We start from the raw sequence: 19,678 nt of genomic DNA, 5'->3' as shown, positions 1-19,678 counted from the left end.
TTCTTGTTTACTGTGCAACTTCCTCTCTTGGTCTTGTAGGAGTAGAAAATGTAACCATCCAGTTGGATCTGGAAGCCGAATTCCATTTCACTCATCTCATTATGACCTTCAAGGTAAAGAATCCATAACATTCTTGCAAATCACAAATGACCCTTGTGTAATCTGGTACTGGTCATGGAAGGCAGTTAACTAGCTGCTTGAGAATAAAATGCATAGCACCCCATGTTTTGAGGAGATCTTTTAAAAAGGATTTAAAAAGCTATTAAAACTGGAATGCAAGAGGTAAGATAAACCACATCAGTTTTACGATACAGGCTAATTGGCTTCTTCTGCATTCTTAGGTAAGTCTTTAAATAAATTCCAAACACTCAGAAAGCAGGAAAAACAAAGATTAGGACTGCAATCCTGATTCCTCTAGCCCCACTGAATTTTGTAAAACTTACTACTGAAAGGTCATGGTTAGGATTGCAGTCTTACTGTTGCTTTTCCATCTGTGCCCTCTGCAGCAGTAATCAGTAGCTGGTCTATCACTAATTTTTTGTTGATAAAGTTGAGGGTTCTGTAGGATGTTTTGTCCACATAGCCTTCTCTGTTCTCCTTATAGTTGTATCAGATCCAAACCGGGGAATGTGATTCTTTAAGACAACAAAATTATTGGCTTTAGAATTCTCCCAAATTTGGCAGCTGAAATAATCTCCAGGAAAAAAAGAACATCTGTATACAAAGTTCTTTTGTTTCCTTCTGAACAGATGTCTTGGCAGGGCAGATGCGCCCATATGGTTTAAAATATATTTCATTGGGGAGGTACACAATAGTTTGACTCTCCTGAGTTGTGCATTCAGAAAATCTGTGCTGGGATTACATTTAATGCATTGCTTATGTGAAAATAATTTAGACGCTTAATTTCATACCAAGTGAGCAGTACCTAATAATAATCAGTACCTACACCCAAGAAGCACCATATATGTTTGTACAGTATAGCATTTTAAATCAATTGAATACCTGACTTTTAACTGATATAATCAATCTCTTCCATTTAACTTACTTTTCCCCATCTTTATCAAAGCATCAATACAGGTGCCTTTCTATGAACACACAAAACTGCCTAATACTTGGTCAGGCCACGGGATTGTATAAACCAGCAGCCCTCAATCATGGAGCCAAGGGGTACATCGGGAAATCCAAGAAACACTCATGACCATCACAGAACACCTATTTCATAGAAGATAAATTGGCAATGCTCAGAGCGCCCCCCCCCCCCAGCAGTCAAAACACCCCCTGAAACAAACAAACTGCAGGCAGGGCTTTTTTCAGCTGGAACTCACCAGAACTGAGTTCCAGCAACTCTTTATTGCATTCTGGCACCTCTTTGGTGCCATTCCCCTGCATGGCACTCTGGGCTGTGTGACAGAGGTGGCGGGCAGCAGGTTGAGATATATTCCTATTCCTGTGGCGGTGGGGTGAGCGGGTAAAGAAGAAATGTCCCACTCCAAAAAAAGGCTCAACAACTTCTTCGGGTGGGTGCTCCCCCTAAAAAAAGCTACACAAGTTCCAACATCTCTTTTTCTATATTAAAAAAAACCCTACATCCAAACAACCACCTCAAAATGCAAAAAGAAAATGAATGAAAACGCTTAGGAGGAGTGGGGGCATTGGTGAGAGCCTTAGGAGGAGGCTTTCTGAAGGCACCACATTGGGGAAATCGGGTCCAAACCAAGTGACTTTTAAGATTTGCTGCCAAGGAGTGTGGTGGAGTCTCCTTCTTTGGAGGTCTTTAAGCAGAGGCTTGACAACCATGTCAGGAGTGCTCTGCTGGTGTTTCCTGCTTGGCAGGGGGTTGGACTCGATGGCCCTTGTTTTCTCTTCCAACTCTATGATTCTATGATTCTAAGATAGGAAGCAGACATATTTCTCAGCCCTGCTACCTGCTATCTAGAAATACCAGAGATTAAATATTGTGCTCACAAAGCATTGCTGTACTACTGAGCAATGGTCCTTACTATGTTAGTCTGGTTGATCTCCCCCGCCCCCGTACTGATCTATTTGTGGCAAAATAAACTGCAACGCAGCCTTATTGCTACTGATACATTTGCTCGCGCTTTGACTTCATGAGTCCTCCATCCATCAAGCAACACCATTCCTATACAATCTGGGGATTTAGCTGGTGCAACTGTGCCTTTTTCTGGTACAGCCTGGACGAATGAATGAATATCACTATTAACACGCTCCTTGGCCCATGAGGGGGCCTTGACCTGTTGGAGCACCTGCAATTACAAGAGGCTTATTGTTGTTTAAAAGCATATTCTGTAGACTGACATGCATAGGCCACACAGATCTGAGCATAATCATTGCAAGAAGAAGCAGCGACAGAAAAGTCAAATAAACGTTCAGGAAATCGTAAATGATACCGGAATTTTTTTTCAAATATTTGATGAACATTGTTTCAAATAATTTGTAGCTTAACATTCATTAAAATCTATTCCTCTTCTTGATTCTTAGACGTTTCGCCCAGCTGCAATGCTGATTGAAAGATCCTCAGATTTTGGGAAAACTTGGCAAGTATATAGATACTTTGCCTATGACTGTGAGACTTCATTCCCAGGTGTTTACAGTGGACCAATGAAGAAAGTAGATGACATAATTTGTGATTCCCGTTACTCTGATATTGAACCTTCAACTGAGGGAGAGGTTCGTAGTTTTATCTACAATTGATCTGCCTTACTAGTGAGGCTGTATCTCTGTGACGCTGATGAATCCTCATGTTTGTTTCAGGTAATTTATCGTGCTCTGGACCCTGCCTTTAGAATAGAGGACCCATATAGCCCAAGAATTCAAAGTAAGTATGCAAGCTTCTTATCTTCCTATACATTTTTAGGATTGCGCTTGAACTGCATTAAATGCTTTACAATAATTACCTCACACGTCAGCCTTGTGTGGTGAAGTCCTCTTCACTTTTTGCAGACAGAGAAATAGTTACTTATTCAAGGTTATTCAATAATTCTGTCACCAAGCTGGCAGATCGTAGGTTCCTTGCGGACTCATGTTTTAATACTACTTGCACTGATTGCACAACCTCTTAGTCTTGAAAGTTAAAAAGAATTACAAGTTGTTGTTACAGAATATGGAAAAACTTGCATCCCTGTACTGGCTTGTTGGAGCCAGTATGTTTCAACATTTCAGAGCACAGGTTCGTTTCAGATGGATTTGAAGTGAGCTTGGAAATGTGTTTGCAAGACTTGAGTGACTGAAGAATTTTCATTAACACCAACCTGTGATCCCCACTAGGATCAAAGGAGCTCCTAAACATGCATGCTTAGAAGCTGATGAAAGGGTATTGAAATGTCCTCAGGTGTCCCACCACAAACAACAGTGGTGATGAACATACGGAAATTTTTAATGACTCAATAGAGCTAAGTCTATTTAAATCAATATTTCAGCTACATAAATTCCTGCTTCATTTCAGCATATACTATTAATGAGTGACATTTACAAGAAACTTGCTGCTGAACAATCACCATACATTTAAATGTATTTATTTAATAGGGCATACTTCCTTTCCTATCGCAGAGCTTCAGGTTGATTATAATCAGGCTAGGCCCAGGGCATGGATTTACGGTTCATGATACAGTAACTTTGCAAAAGCTGAGCAGGACCAAGTCTGCTCAGCGACCGAATGGAAGACTGGATTAGAACCCTACTTATGCGTCTTTGGTGTCCGTGATGGAAGAAAGGCAGGGTATAGATGTAATAAAATAGATTTAACATTGGAAAACAGTTTTTTAATAATGATACTTTGAATTTGTATAGTGCTTAAACTTAGTTGCCTTAGCCTAAGTGTATTTTCAGGGAAACTTCTTGCTGGTATATTTATTTTCTTTTAACGAATTTCCACCTCACTATTTAGCCAAAAGAGGCTCCCAGGAAAGCTTATACACTAAAAACAAGATAGACCCTGCTTCTAAATGGTACAAAACAAAAGGAAAATGGATTGGGGGCGTGGAGAAAGAAATGAGCACACACAGGCACCAGATATTCATTACAGCATCTTCTAGTGATCAGCTGGGATGGAAACAGTTAATTGAGAAGAGGTCCCCAATGGTTGCTGGTGTCTTTAAGTTGCACCAGTTGTTGCATCCCCCAACTCATAACTGCTTGGTGGAATGGCTTGCAGTTGGGGGAATGGGAGGAGATAAATATGTGCAACTCCCATCATCCCTGACTGCTGGTCCTGCTAGCTAGGGATGATGGGAGTTGTAGTCCAACAACAATTGGGGACCCAAGTTTGAGAAACACTTTGTTAGACTCATAAGCTTTTCATAATAAATATTCTTAATATGTCTTAATATGTCTCTTGCAATGAAACTAAATTTCTTTTTTAAAAAAAACAACAACACCCTTACTTTATTTATCTTTGGCTTTTCAGATATGTTAAAAATCACAAATTTAAGAATCAAATTTACCAAACTGCACACACTGGGAGACAACCTTCTGGATTCGAGAATGGAAATCAGAGAAAAATATTATTATGCCATTTATGACATGGTGGTCCGTGGAAATTGCTTCTGTTATGGACATGCCAGTGAGTGCGCACCGGTGCATGGATATGATGAAGAGGTGGAAGGAATGGTAAATTTTTATATATTTTTCATAATAAGCAGTGTTAAAGTCAGATAGGTTACAATTCTGCCACTCAGACTCTTAGAGGTTCCCTCCTTGAGGAGAGCTACCAACGTAAACAAAGGTAGCAAAACTAGATTTTCTATCAATTTAAATTATTGTTGAGGGTCAAAGTAAATGAGACATCAGTAGCCATGGGTAAGGAGGAGGTTTAGCATGACCATGTTTCAGTCCCTGAAAAGCTTGGATGTAGAACAACTCTAAAACTTGTATATAGCTGCTTGGTATAAATTCTGCATTAAACAAACTGAGCTGTCACAATCTAATTTGGCCCTAGAACCAAATTAGCATCTCATCTTAAGGGTGTTCTGGACAGCATGTAGTTCCTTTTTACATTGGACAGGTGAGAAAGGAGCCACTGCTGCCCTGGCAGTCAACATCTTCCCAGTCAAAGATGAAATAACTTGTACTTCATCTTGTTCCATGATTTCCAAGCCGCTGGATTTTTGTAAAAAAGTCCCTAGAAATTCTCACAACAATCAGACTACTATTTCTTTATATGAACCCTTAGTCAATGAGAGGCAATGAGCATTGCTTTTATTTACAATATATTGTGTCTTTGTATGTATGTTCCAATCTCTCTCTCTCTCTCTCTCTTTAAATGAAAGGTCCATGGTCACTGCATGTGCAGGCACAACACCAAAGGCCTAAACTGTGAACAGTGCTTGGACTTTTACCATGACTTGCCATGGCGACCCGCCGAGGGACGCAACAGCAATGCATGCAAAAGTAGGTGTGACAAATTTAAATTCTGCTTTGTAAAATCTATGGTACTAATGTCTGATGAGCCTTTCGTGAGAAACTGTGCTCTCTCGCAGATTACCCAACTTTTAATCAATTTTGCTAATAAAAATACTCAGCTGCCGCTGCACTCCTTTCTAAATAAGTTAATGTAGTTGTTTGATAGAAATTTTAGTTTTAAAAATGGATTGTCGCTTAGAATTAGTTTGTTTATCTTTATCCTAGAATGCAATTGCAACGAACACTCTGCACGGTGCCACTTTGACATGGCCGTGTACATGGCAACTGGAAATACCAGCGGTGGAGTGTGTGATGACTGTCAGCACAACACGGTGGGGCGAAATTGTGAGCAGTGCAAACCCTTCTACTTCCAGCATCCAGAGAAAGATATTCGGGACCCCAACATTTGTGAACGTAAGTACATTGTCTCCAAAGTGTAGTTGACAGCTTGTTAAGATAAATGAGTGTGATTCTGAAATAATAAATAAAACTTTGTAGTTCTTTTTTATCCTAAAATGTACAAATTGAAGACTTACTGCATGTTCCAGAAACATTGTGGGTTACATCTGATGTAGGCCATAGTCAGAGTAAATCCACTGAAATCAATGGGCATGGCTAATTTAAGTCCATTCATTTCATTGGGTCTACTCTGAATATGACCACTTAGGTGTACTGATTTGTAATAGTAGAGGCTCCTGTATTCAAAGTGATAGAGCATAAGATTTTGGCTAAATGGGAAAGCTAATTGCCATTTGATGGGGCACAGCAGCTTCAGACAGTGGGAGGCTTTGATGACAGAATTTTCGGGAAATGGAATTGGTGTTGTATTTGGCTATAATATATGCTTCCTGCCCAGTAGCTATGATTACATAGTAAAGAGCTGCTATTTCTTTTAGCATGCAACTGTGATCCAATTGGCTCCCAGGATGGCGGGGTATGTGATCGCTACACTGACTACTCAACTGGCCTTATTGCCGGACAGTGCCGTTGCAAATTATACGTGGAAGGGGAGCGCTGTGATTACTGCAAGGAAGGATTCTATGGATTAAGTTCAGATAATCCACTTGGTTGTCTGTGTAAGTAAAACAAAAAGAAACCACTTTGTAGTTTTGAGCAAGAGGAGTGTTTCTAATGCTGCACCTCACTGATCATGTTAACTGAATCTTATTAAGTTTAGAGCTATATGTTTTATTTGTAAATACATTGCCTGCCCTGCCTGCCATTGTGTGTGTGTGTGTGTGTGTGTGTGTTTTACTGACATAGAGGATCAGGAAGGTATAAATTCATATTATCTTGCATTGTTTACTTTCCTGGCCTTTCCTGTACGTTCAAATTTAATTTTGGTGTGGGGATACAAGGGCTGTTTTCTGTTTTTATTTGTTTTGTTTTCCAAGCAACAGAAGTCTCTTATCCTGTTCCTTGCACACCGGAGAGGGAAACCCATCACCTTTCAGTATTCTGGCCAACAAGTGCAAAGGTGCTGGGATGGTCTATAAGCACTTGAGCATTTGGGGGCAGAGGGTTGTATTAAATTTAAATGACTCACTTCAAATATATCAGACTTCTTGCATTTTGCTTTTTACTGGGTTATATTTAATTACAATGCCCTTATAAATGATTGCTTAGCAGTGCTGGCTCTAGAACTTTGAGGGCCCCGCAGTACACACATTTGGAGTCCTAACTTGGAAGAGGCGGATGATGCATACCCTCAAACAGGTTGCCGCAGAAAACCGGGATGTGTGTCTACTGTAACGCTCTCCCATGCAAGTCACATGACCTGCATGAGATCACACCCATGTCTTTTGAGGCTGAGGCCCCTGCGAAACAGGAAATCCCGATTTAATTGGGGCAGTTGAGGGGTATGTGCATGCGGACTGAGAATTCTCATAGGCTTCAGCCAACCATATTGAGTACTCTGTGCAAGGTTAACACTGTTAGGGTGATGGGCCGTTTTTCTGGTCCTGGGAACCTGGGAAACTGCCAGTCTTGCCACACTGTGGATCCAGCTGTGAGCCTTAGAAAACGCCACAAAATTTCTCACTGTAGGATTTCAATTTATGGTATACGCTTCTACTTCACAGCTTTTGTTTTGTTGTTTGTGCTATTTTTCATCACTGACTGTAGGTTATGCTGACTGGTTTTTTGTTTTTGTTTTGTATTGTTCAGTATGACCTTTGGTCAACAGGCAATACATCTGTCTCCTTGGCTTTACTTATACACAGGATGGTGTGTGAATGTGTTTTTGTGTGCTGGGTAAGAGAGAAAAGCCATTTGTCAGTAAGTCTGCAGTGAAAAATGAGGGATGGTGTTGATGTAAATATTTGTATTAAATGCTGTGCAAATTTATAACTTAAACAACTATATCCTGATTTATTTACTTATACTTCCTAATATAGCTTGCGCATGTAATCCTTTGGGCACAATTCCTGGAGGGAATCCTTGTGACTCAGAGACAGGAAGCTGCTATTGTAAACGTCTTGTTACAGGAAGACGTTGTGATCAATGTCTGGTAAGTCGCCTTGCTTAAAAGAACAGAGCTTTTATTGTGTGTGCGCACATATGTATTTTTTTAAAAAAACCCTTTCCAAATAAAGCGACAAATGTCATTTGTCTGGTAAGCTTCATTTAAAAACTTCAAAATAATCAAACTGATTTGCAACACCAAGCTCCTCTACTCAAAAGCCTAAAGGGCATTCTCGACACTTCATGGTAAAGTGTTTGAATCCACAAAAGTTGCATACATTTGTTTTGGAATGCCAAATTATTAGGCCTGTGACATCCTGCTTAGGTCTCAGTTGCCTGAACTGTTATATCACATGGGCAGCCAAAGGTGCTAGGCCTGCCCCTCACACACAGGCTCTATGTAACACCAAAACATCAAAGCCAATAACAGTGATTGGGGCTGTGACCCCTCTGCTTGCAGTGTCCCATCCTCATGTCAAAGCTGGTCGGCAGCTTCCTGGCTATGACTACTACTTCCTGAACTTCCTTCAGGATTGCACACTTGGTTCTCCTCCCCCAGTCATTTATTCTCACAACATCCCCGTGAGGTAGATTATGGTGAGAGTTTGTGACTTAACAGCTGAGCAGATAGTTGAACCTGGCTCTTGCGAATCTTAGCCACTACCCCACATAGCTTAAGGAAGCAGATAGTTCTGCCATTACTCATTGGTGTTAGCCTTGGACATGTCCACCTTTTTGCACAACCTTGAGCTTGAACTATGCTTGAGTTTCGCAACATCCTGTTATACCAGTAACAGCCTTAATCTTCCCTTGCAGCCTGAGCACTGGGGCTTGAGCAATGATATGGATGGTTGCCGACCGTGTGATTGTGACCATGGAGGGGCGCTGAACAATAAGTAAGTCTCAAAAGAAGCAATGGGCCGTATTTTTCGCTCCATAAGACGCACCTGACCATAAGACGCACCTAGTTTTTAGAGGAAAACAAGAAAAAAAATTATTCTGAATGAAACAGTGGGTGCATGATTTCTTGGTTCATGCTGTGGCCACAGACATGTGATTTCATGGTGAGTTTGGGGTAGCCCAATGCAAAAATCCTGAGAATCCATGTGATCCGTGCTTTGTAACCACGTTTTTGCACCATTACGGCCCCACGCAACAGTGGGTGCGTGATTTTTTTGATGCAGGCTGTAGCCATGGACATGCTGTGTGATCTGATGGTGAATTTAGGGTGACCCAATGCATGGACTTTTACCTCCCCCCTCCCAGGCAGCTTCCTTTATGGCTAGCGTCCCTTATCTCTCTCCCGATCCTACTGATCAGCTGCTTCCTTTCAACACTCCCTTCCCGCTTGTTTGCCTTAGTGTCTTTTCCTTAGCTGGAGCAGTTTTTTGCTCCTCCTTTTCTTCTAATTTCTCTTCTCATTGATTTAGTCTTCCTGTCTCCTCTCCTTGCAAGTTTGCTGTCTTTACCTCCCCGCTCCCAGGCAGCCTCCTTTATTGCTAGTGTCCCTTATCTCGCTTCTGATCACTTGCGATCAGCAGCTTTGTTTAAATACCCACTTCCCTCTTTAAAAAAAAAAAAAGCATGATCTGCTTTTCGCCCCATGGCAATTCAGCTCCAGGGACCACGCATTCATTCCATAAGAGGCACAGACATTTCCCCTTACTTTTTAGGAAGAAAAAAGTGCGTCTTATGGAGTGAAAAATATGGTACTTGGTTTTTCTTTTCTTTTCAGAAGACCTGATTCATCTGTTTTTAAAAACAATAATGATAAGAAAAACAACACTTACTGTTTACATAGTGAATTTCAAGTATTTAAAGCATTTCACCATTGTCAGTAATTCTTACATCAGCCCTGTAAAGTACATCGAAAATTTTATCACTATTTTGCAGATGGGAGAGGGGCAGGGCATGGATCCAAATTTAGTCATATTTTGAGTTGCGTAACTCTTGCCTAGGTCATGGCTAACTTAAATTCCATAAATTTCAGTAGGTCTTCTCTAAGCATGGCTGAATACAATCTGCTGGTGGCCAGGTGGCCTAGCCAGGATGTATCCCAGCTCCATCTCTAGATATTTAGATAATCATTTAAAGCTTTCCTGTTTAGTTACTCACTTCTACATGTGTTGAATGGAAGGGAGGAAGAATGCATGAGCCGAAGATCTGATTGCACTTAAATAAACCTCAAGGGCCAAGTAAATGTCCTGTTTTTTTCTTAATTTTGTTCAGTTAGTTAGTTTACACTTGGAAAATAACTATTGCACAATCAAATTACATCAACACAAATCTTTCTGTCATTTCAAACTTACTTGCCAATCTGTCTGAAGTAATCACGAAGAAGATAATTCCAGCAGGCTCATGTTTGTACCCCTGTTGTTGGCCCCTAGTTATTTGTTTTCCCATGTAAGTATCAGATGTCCTCAGAAGTACTATTAAAATTGTTTGATAGAACCACGAAGCTGCCTACCCTTTGAATGTTAATGACACTGATTGCAAAACCATCTGAAAGTGGGTGTTGCCCACTAGCAGAAGTCAAGCCAATTCACTTTTCCTTTTTGTCTCCCAAGAGAATGGGCTCATTCATCCTGAAGGTTCTGCTTTAAAACTGCTGCAGTTGAGATGCCTATTCTTACAAGCCTGTTTTCTGTTTTTACAACAGCCTGTCAGGAAGCATAGAGGGTCTTATTCCAAAAAGTTTCTAACTGCAGTTTTATCCAGCATAGATCATGGTGTCTTGATACAGCACCTGAAATGCACATCTGGGTTGGAATCCTAACTTGTGATTTTGAATGCTGGAAAAATACAAGGGAAGCAAAACAAAGGATGGAGTTGTTGTTCAACCATAGGGTACTTTCCATATTTGTTAAAATCTATCTGGGATAAATACAGGAATTTCACAGGAAGGAACAATGTTTAATTACAACAGTTTCTTCCCATGGAATTTTTCCCTCCGCCATAATTTGTATTCTGCCCCCAAAGTTTTAAGCTGACTCATATGCAAGAAAATGCACTTGTATTTGAATCTAAACATCTGTGCCAGGGTATCTCCCTGTGCCGTGCAAACAGTGGTGGGACTTAGCAGTACAATTTGTGATGGTTTATAGAATCATATAATTGTAGAATTGGCTGGGACTTTGAATGAGGGCCATCTAGTCCAACCCCCAGCGATTCAGGTTGTATTGCTACAGTGTCAGTGGATCCTATTCTCAACCCTAATTTACTTCTGTGCATTGAATGGTTTATACGTTCTTTTAAAGTTGTCTGTCTGTATTTGCTTTTAGAAGATTGCAATATAAATGCATTATCTTTTTCAGCTGCTCGAGTGAATCTGGTCAGTGTCAATGCAGGCCTCATATGATTGGCCGCCAATGCAACGAAGTGGAACCGGGGTATTTTTTCATTTCTTTAGATCATTATGTCTATGAGGCTGAGGAAGGCATCTTTGGCCCTGTGAGTACCTACTCAGTTAAACTTCCACAGGCCCTTTTCTAATGCTCTGATATTTCCATGCACGGTATTCTGTTCTGTTTCTAGCCTGTTGGTTTTACACTGTACCTACCGAGGGATGCGGGTGGTCTAAACCACCGAGCCTCTTGGGCTTGCTAATTGGAGAGTTGGTGGTTCAAATCCCCACAACGGGGTGAGCTCCCGTTGCTTGGTCCCAGCTCCTGCCAACATAGCAGTTTGAAAGCACACCAGTGCAAGTAGATAAATAGGTACTGCTGCGGCGGGAAGGTAAACAGCATTTCCGTGCAGTCTGGCTTCTGTCATGGTGTTCTGTTGCGCCAGAAGCGGTTTAGTCATGCTGGCCACATGACCCAGAAAGCTGTCTGTGGGCAAACATCAGCTCCCTCAGCCTGAAAGCGAGATGAGCGTCGCACCCCATAGTCGCCTTTGAACTGGACTTAACCATCCAGGGGTCTTTTACCTTTACTTTTTTTTTTTAACTACACCTACCAGACATGGTCTGAAATAAACATGAGCTGTCTTAGGTGATCTGTTTAGGAAAGACAATGTGAAAATAAAAGTAAATAAATACAAGTGTGCTAATGGGCCACTAGAGAGTTGGCCACTGGACCTTGATGGTTATGAGTTCTAGCAGTCTGCACTGAGCAGGTATATGGGGCATGTACCAGAGCCATGGTCTTCTTAGAGGCAGGTTCGTCTAGAACACTGGCCTTCAGCTGGTAGGTTCTAACTCACAACTGGTTCATACCAGCAGCCATCTTGAATGACCATGTTTTGGAAAGAGGGAGAGAAAGAAAAAGGTACAGAGAGCAAGGGTGGAAAGATGGGTCTAAACTGAGTAAAGGTTAATATTAATGGTATAAGATTTTTTTAAAAGTAAGTATTAAAGCATAATTGTGTGTCTATCGAAGTTGAAGATCGCTTGCTAAGTCTAACTTCTTGTTTAGGACGCTCATTCCATTTATGTTAGGCAAAGTATCTTCCTGAAACCGTCAGATATTGCAACTATGCTGCAGCTGAAGATTCCTGGCTTTAGTTATTTCATAAACATTAGGCATTTCTGTTTACTCTACAGTTATATTATGCCTGATAAAGTGGTTAATAATACAAGTGATTTTTACACTTCACATCTCATTACTCTAAGCAGAAGTGAATTTGTGCAGTATACTTTATCTCAATGAAGTGGCCTATGTAAATGTAGGAGAAGATGTAAACAAAAACATTTGTCAGCAAATAGGAATAGGAAGCAAGAAGAAATTAAGGTCAAAATAACCTGTAGTGCCACTCTTCTACTGTGTCTTTCCCTTCAGTTCTTAGAAGGTGCATGTGCCAACTTAAAATAATATGTAATAACTCCTTATTTTGTTCCACAGGGAGTGAGCATAGTTGAACGTCAGTATTCCCAGGACCGCATACCTTCATGGACTGGAATAGGATTTGTGAGAGTTCCTGAAGGCGCATTCCTGGAATTCTACATAGACAATATTCCTTACTCTATGGAGTATGAAGTTCTGATTCGCTATGAACCACAGGTAAATACCAACCCTAGACCCATGCTCTTTCATAGTGTTGAATCTGAGTGATGGGAGTTTTCAAGAAGGTTTAAAGCCTGCCTATATAGGTTGATGTGGCTTGCTTTTCTTTTGTCTTAAGATCACGCAGATATTCCAGTGGCTATTTTAAAAGCCCTTAAGTCTACATTAGGCATAATAATCTCTCACGTGTTCATCATTAACAATAGACCTCTGCACACATATGGTGAAAGTGACTGTTCCTATTGTTCCTATTTTGCCTAAACATTCCAAATTTGCATATATTTAGCATTTTATTCGTATATTCAGCAGGTAGTAGTGTGCTGTTATGAGGAGAAAGATGAGTAAATAAACAGCAGTTGTGGTGTATGAGTAAGGGGAAAGACTCAAGTGCATATAATCATGCAGAGTTCAGAAATGCTGGAGCATAGAATTTATTTTCTTTTCTTTTTAGATTTATCTAAGAAACTATGAGGGCTGAAACATTATTTTATTTTCCCCCTCCCCCCCCAGCCTAAGATGTTCCTCCTCCTATTTGCAGAGGTGCAAAAAATGTCCAGACCTATTTATAGATTATTAACTGCCATTTAAAGGGGACGCGGGTGACGCTGTGGTCTAAACCACTGAGCCTCTTGGGCTTGCTGAACAGAAGGTCAGCAGTTTGAATCCCTGCGACGGGGTGAGCTCCCGTTGCTCGGTCCCAGCTCCTGCCAACCTAGCAGTTCGAAAGCACGCCAAACATGCAAGATAAATAGGTGCCGCTTCAGGGGGAAGGTAAATGGCGTTTTCGTGCGCTGCTTTGGTTTTGCCAGAAGCGGCTTAGTCATGCTGGCCACATGACCCGGAAAAAACTGTCTGCAGACAAACGTTGGCTCCCTCGGCCTGTATAGTGAGATGAGCGCTGCAACCCCAGAGTTGTCTGCGACTGGACTTAACTGTTAGGGGTCCTTTACCTTTTTAACTGCCATTTATACTAGATGAAATCTGGTGATTGTTTGCTATAGGTAGCAGAGATAGCTACAAGTAGCAACCCTGCACGTTTACTCAGAAGTGTATCCCACTGTCCAGTGAGAATTCCTTCAATGTACTTATAGCAGCTTACCATGGTTGCTAATACAGTCCCAATTCCTGCATCAGGGGGGGAAATGGTTCATCTCCATGGAGAGAACTTTGATTACTGCTCAGCAAAGAAAATATGTTAATGTGTGCCAATTTTTCCAGTTACCAGATCAATGGGAGAAAGCTGTCATCACCGTATTTCGCCCAGACAAGATTCCAACCAGCAGCAGATGTGGCAATACAGTTCCTGATGATGACAACCAGGACGTATCGTTATCTCCTGGTTCAAGGTGAGTATCACAACAGAAGGATAAACAAAGGAGCAGTGAAGACATGATGGGAGGCAGAGGGAGAAGGAAAGGTTTGATTCCACATAATCAACAATCTCAGTCTAATCATTCGTTGTTTTAACATCCCATTGTTTTATCTCCAATGTACATGAACGTTGTGTCCGTCCTGGTCTTGCAGATACGTAGTCCTTCCACATCCAATATGCTTTGAAAAGGGTCTGAATTACACGGTTCGTCTGGAGCTGCCACAATACTCCCATGATACGGAGGTGGAAAATCCATACACACTCATAGATTCTGTAAGTGCATGTTTAAATAAAAATCTGTTTACATAGTTTGCAACTTTACCCGCTTAAATAAAACTACATGCATGGTACTTCCTCTCCATGAGCACAGAATTTTAGCACAAGTAGACTGCAAGCAGGGGCAGCCCTGAGAGAAGCAGTGTGAACAGATTCCTCCCCATGAGAGAAGGAAACAGTGAAGCCAACAGTGTGACGCAGCAGCTAAAAAAGCCAATGCAATTCTGGGCTGCATCAATAGGAGTATAGCATCTAGATCAAGGGAAGTAATAGTGCCACTGTATTCTGCTCTGGTCAGACTTCACCTGGAGTACTGTGTCCAGTTCTGGGCACCACAGTTCAAGAAGGACACTGACAAACTGGAACGTGTCCAGAGGAGGGCAACCAAAATGGTCAAAGGCCTGGAAACGATGCCTTATGAGGAACGGCTAAGGGAGCTGGGCATGTTTAGCCTGGAGAAGAGGAGGTTAAGGGGTGATATGATAGCCATGTTCAAATATATAAAAGGATGTCACATAGAGGAGGGAGAAAGGTTGTTTTCTGCTGCTCCAGAGAAGCGGACACGGAGCAATGGATCCAAACTACAAGAAAGAAGATTCCACCTAAACATTAGGAAGAACTTCCTGACAGTAAGAGCTGTTCGACAGTGGAATTTGCTGCCAAGGAGTGTGGTGGAGTCTCCTTCTTTGGAGGTCTTTAAGCAGAGGCTTGACAACCATATGTCAGGAGTGCTCTGATGGTGTTTCCTGCTTGGCAGGGGGTTGGACTCGATGGCTCTTGTGGTCTCTTCCAACTCTATGATTCTATGATTCTATGAAAGGCTCAGTGGCAATGGCTGTGATTTATTGTGGTGTCCCTGGAGCGCTGCGTGCCTTGCTGAGTGCCAGCAGGTGAAAGGGGCAGGAGAATCAGTTCCATTGCACTTCGCTTAGAAGGCTGTGAGCATAGGAAGGGATGGATTGTGTTTCCCCTTCCCCCACTTATAACTTTCCCTAAGAACATCTTGTGTGTCAGGGGAAACTTTGGGAACTGTCGCCAACAGTGTTGGTTGAGGGAGAGAAAGCAAAACACACTGCTGCTTATGTAGTAGCTCTTTTGTGCCCCTAAACCAGCGGTGGTCAAACTTGGCCCTCCAGCTGTTTTTGGACTACAACTCCCATCATCCCTAGCTAACAGGCCCAGTGGCCAGGGATGATGGGCATTGTAGTCCCAAAACAGCTGGAGGGCCAAGTTTGACCACCACTGCCCTCAACACTCCTTGGAAAGCATTTTTAGGAGACACTGTGCATATTAATGATCAACCATTTTTTAAACTTACTGTAGATTTCTTTTTCTAACAATATTGCATGGCACTGTACAAGGTTTGGCTACAGATCTAAATAGTAATTCTGCCATGTTAAAATCAACCCACAGCTTGTTCTCATGCCTTTTTGCAAATCCCTGGACATATTCTCAGTTGGAGGCAGAGGTGATGATGTGATGACTAACAGTGCCTGGGAAGCCTTTCAAAGATACCGGTGCCTGGAGAACAGCAGGAGTGTTGTTAAAACACCCATGACTGATGTTTGCAGGAACATAATTTTTAGCATCTCAGCTTTGCTGCATGAGACAGCATTAGGTAAGTAGATGTAACTGATTATTGAACTAAATTTCACAAACTGGGATTGGGGTTAACTAGGAGGAAAAGGCAGTAGCCATGTTTACTACCAAAATAGGTAGCCATCCAGATGCTGTTGGACTCCATTATTCCGGCTTGCAGTGGATGAGGGAAGTTGTAGTCCAACACCATTCGTAGGGCAACAGGTTTCCCAGCCCCTGTTAAACTTAGCATCTGAACAACCCCATTGATAGAAGACAGGACCCTGGGTAAATATATATATAAGTGATTCATAAATGAAATTATTATCATCATCTTAATCAGAAATAATATTTAATATCTGTCCAATCAGGTTTATGCAGATCAGTCCTTTATTAACCCATTGGCACCTTGCATAATACTATTGCTGCCAAGATGGCCCACACTTGTGCATTTGCCACTCCTGCAAAACCTGTGTCTTTCCCTCTTTCAGCTTGCCAGTGTGACCCACAAGGCTCATTAAGTTCTGTTTGTGACCCTAATGGAGGCCATTGCCAGTGTCGGCCAAATGTTGTTGGAAGAAGATGTGACAGATGTGCTCCAGGCACTTTTGGATTCGGACCTAGTGGATGCAAACGTACGTTGCTGCTTTATTCTAATCAAAATGTCATATGTTGCTGCTGTTTAACCCTTACCCAGTAAGTTTGATTGAAAGGAAGAAGGAAAATCCCTTGAGCCCCTTTGTTTCAGTATACATCTGTAAGAATCCTTTAAAAAAATAAAAACTTCACTCTCCAAATATTTTATTTTTAAGTAATTTGAGGCTTCATGTCCTAGTGTCATCATAACTTCATGAATGTAAGCAATGTATCCAGTTTCAGTATCATTCAAGATGGATACCTATGTTCCTTTTAGCTTGTGAGTGTCATGTCCAAGCGTCAGTTAATGCTTTCTGCCACCCGGAGACTGGTCAGTGCCACTGTTTCCATGGAATATATGGCCGTCAGTGTGACAGATGCTTGCCAGGTTACTGGGGATTTCCAAGCTGCCAGCCCTGCCAGTGCAATGGTCATGCGGATGATTGTGACCCGTACAGCGGACAGTGTTTCAATTGCCGTGATCATACCTCTGGCCACAACTGTGAAAGGTATGCCTTCTTTTTGGATTAACTGGGATATTCGTTAAATGATACTTTTCAAGCAAGATTTTACCATGCTGCCCTCTGAAATGCTGAGATCTAACCCATTTACTTAGGCTGCACTTATTTTCAGGATATTTTGTAGATCAGATGCACTGATCTCCACAAGCTACTCCTACCACTACTCATTTCAAAATGATTCCTGCCTGTTTAATGGCTGTAAATCTTGAGCAGGCACACACTTTAATTGGCACCTGTTGTATAGTTTTCCAGCTTGGCCACTCTGCCTCAATTGCCTATTCCTTTTTTATTTTTTTACTTGCAGAGAACTTCATTTTGCTTACACAGGTCCAAAGACTGCTCTAGGACTAGCACAGTTATTTCCAGAACCATCAGGAGTTTGGGGAAGGGGGGAAAGACAGCAAAGTAACCTTATTTGCAAGATCTTAGAAATGTAGCTCTTCTAAACTTTCAACAGTGCACATTAGCTTGTGAACTGAAGTGTGTTTATATGATACCTGAAATAAATAGGTTTGGTTTGGCATGCCTTCCGCTAACATCAAGGAAGAGCCAATGAAAACATCTGTAAAATTCAGGCTGTGATTATGGAGGGCTGCAAAAAACTTGCTGAGCTGTGTGCTATGTAGTGTCACCAGTCCATCTCAGATATACAAATATATGTGTGGCAATGAAGGGGAGCTCTCCCAGGGTGAGAGACTGGGAGAAGAGAGAGGTGCTCCCAGGTAAGAGCTGGGAGAGCTCACCTTTTTCTATATGGGATAAAAGTTAAGGTATATCTGTGAGAGAGGATCTTGCATTCTTCTTTCTCTTTTCTTCTTTTCAGTCTTTTTATTTTTATTCATGTAGATTAGTTTGTGTGTTGTTTTTTTTGTATTGTGAGAATGTTTAATGAAACTTTACTATAAAAATAATAATAATAAAAGATATGCAAATATATGTGTTCTATTCCTTGGGCATACTTAACAGACTTTTATATTGTAAAATTAAGATGCCTTGGTGGTTATTATGGAGATCCTGTCCTGGGATCTGGGGATCACTGCCGTCCTTGTCCATGTCCAGATGGGCCAGAAAGTGGCCGCCAGTTTGCCTCTGGCTGTTATCAAGAACGTTCTACTCTGCAGGTGGTGTGCGTCTGCGAGACAGGATATAAAGGTAAAATACCTTGTGAAACCAAGTATAGTGAATGCTATTAAATTGAAGCTGTTTCAATGAGCATACATATTTTGATTATCACAAAGTGTCATATTTTACACTTACAATTAGTATTATTGTTATTTTATTAAATTAGTTGCTCAATCTTAGGAATGGTTCACATGTTAGTAATAATAATTCTACCATCAACAAATGTGCCACCCACATAAGTGATGCATTATAAATAATATGTGATGCTTTGTGCACCAAAGGCAGTGGCAGACTTTTGGGTCTCAAATTTGAGCAGCACCCTGTGTGACACAAAAATTTGGCAGACCCACCCACTTCTTTCCCTCCATTCTTCATCACAGTTCTTGGTGCCTCCAATGCTCTACCGCCAGTGCAACCAAATTGGTCATGTTCCCCTAAATCTTCCTCTGTTAAAGAGAAACTTTGAAACATTTTGAATGGAGCATAGACATAGCAACATATTAGGTTTCAAAATCTACGGCAAAAGCCAGATTCTCAACCAGCCTAAGTAATATTCTCTCTTCTGGCATGTGAATTGATAGTGGCTAATCTATCTGAAATCTTTCTGGTGGTTTTCTTGTTTGTTGTGTGTTAAGTGTCTCCAGACAAATTTCCATCCTACGTCTTAGCACATACCTTGATCTTTTCCTCCCCTTTATCATGCTTTCATTTCTAGCTAATGTTTATGTTTGAGTGAGCTGAAGAGATTTATTCTTCCTTTGATTTGGCTTGTTGAGCAGGGAGCAGATGTGGCGAGTGTGCTTCTGGTTTCTTTGGAAACCCTGAGGATGTCGGTGGAATTTGCCAGCCCTGCCAGTGCAACAACAACATTGACTCAACTGATCCGGAGGCCTGCGACAAGAAGACTGGATTGTGCCTGAAGTGCTTGTATCACACAGAGGGTGAAAACTGCCAACTGTGTAAACACGGTTATTATGGCCGGGCTGTTCAGCAGGACTGTAGAAGTAAGTAGGGGAAGGTCTCTGCTGCTGACCTTTGCAAGCATCACTTTGTCTTCTTTTAAGCACAAAGGTATTATTTGGTGCACTGGGAATTTGCAGATTGGGAGCATAATCCTTCATTAAAGGTCAACAGATAACTCAAACCTAGTTTGAATGGGGCACTTAAGTGAAGAAGAACTCCAAGCCTGATCTTGAAAAGATGAGGCTTTTGTGTGAGAGAAGGCTTTCTTGTTAGCTTTCATTGTTTTCTTCTTATCAGGAGAAAAGCCCAGGCCATTTCCTGCAGCC

General features: G+C 41.5%; 1 protein-coding gene across 4 annotated transcripts in view; it reads left to right on the top strand.

Moving 5' to 3' along the window:
• The window catches only part of LAMB1 (laminin subunit beta 1), a 55,236-nt gene that overhangs the window by 12,476 nt on the left and 23,082 nt on the right, over positions 1-19,678 (top strand). For all 4 annotated transcript variants that reach the window (XM_083574897.1, XM_083574898.1, XM_083574895.1 and 1 more), the window contains 18 exons: positions 40-113; positions 2,500-2,688; positions 2,773-2,836; positions 4,424-4,626; positions 5,286-5,406; positions 5,644-5,832; positions 6,315-6,494; positions 7,815-7,927; positions 8,698-8,777; positions 11,196-11,331; positions 12,723-12,881; positions 14,103-14,230; positions 14,409-14,529; positions 15,946-16,150; positions 16,602-16,745; positions 17,024-17,255; positions 18,256-18,419; positions 19,169-19,393. In XM_083574897.1, coding sequence (XP_083431023.1) covers positions 40-113; positions 2,500-2,688; positions 2,773-2,836; positions 4,424-4,626; positions 5,286-5,406; positions 5,644-5,832; positions 6,315-6,494; positions 7,815-7,927; positions 8,698-8,777; positions 11,196-11,331; positions 12,723-12,881; positions 14,103-14,230; positions 14,409-14,529; positions 15,946-16,150; positions 16,602-16,745; positions 17,024-17,255; positions 18,256-18,419; positions 19,169-19,393 — 2,727 coding nt within the window. The remainder of the gene's footprint in view (positions 1-39; positions 114-2,499; positions 2,689-2,772; positions 2,837-4,423; positions 4,627-5,285; positions 5,407-5,643; positions 5,833-6,314; positions 6,495-7,814; positions 7,928-8,697; positions 8,778-11,195; positions 11,332-12,722; positions 12,882-14,102; positions 14,231-14,408; positions 14,530-15,945; positions 16,151-16,601; positions 16,746-17,023; positions 17,256-18,255; positions 18,420-19,168; positions 19,394-19,678) is intronic.

The sequence above is a fragment of the Podarcis filfolensis genome (genome assembly GCF_964270895.1).
Source record: "Podarcis filfolensis genome assembly, chromosome: 10".
NCBI classification, from domain to species: Eukaryota; Metazoa; Chordata; class Lepidosauria; order Squamata; family Lacertidae; genus Podarcis; species Podarcis filfolensis.
This window is presented reverse-complemented; position numbering and strand designations above follow the sequence as displayed.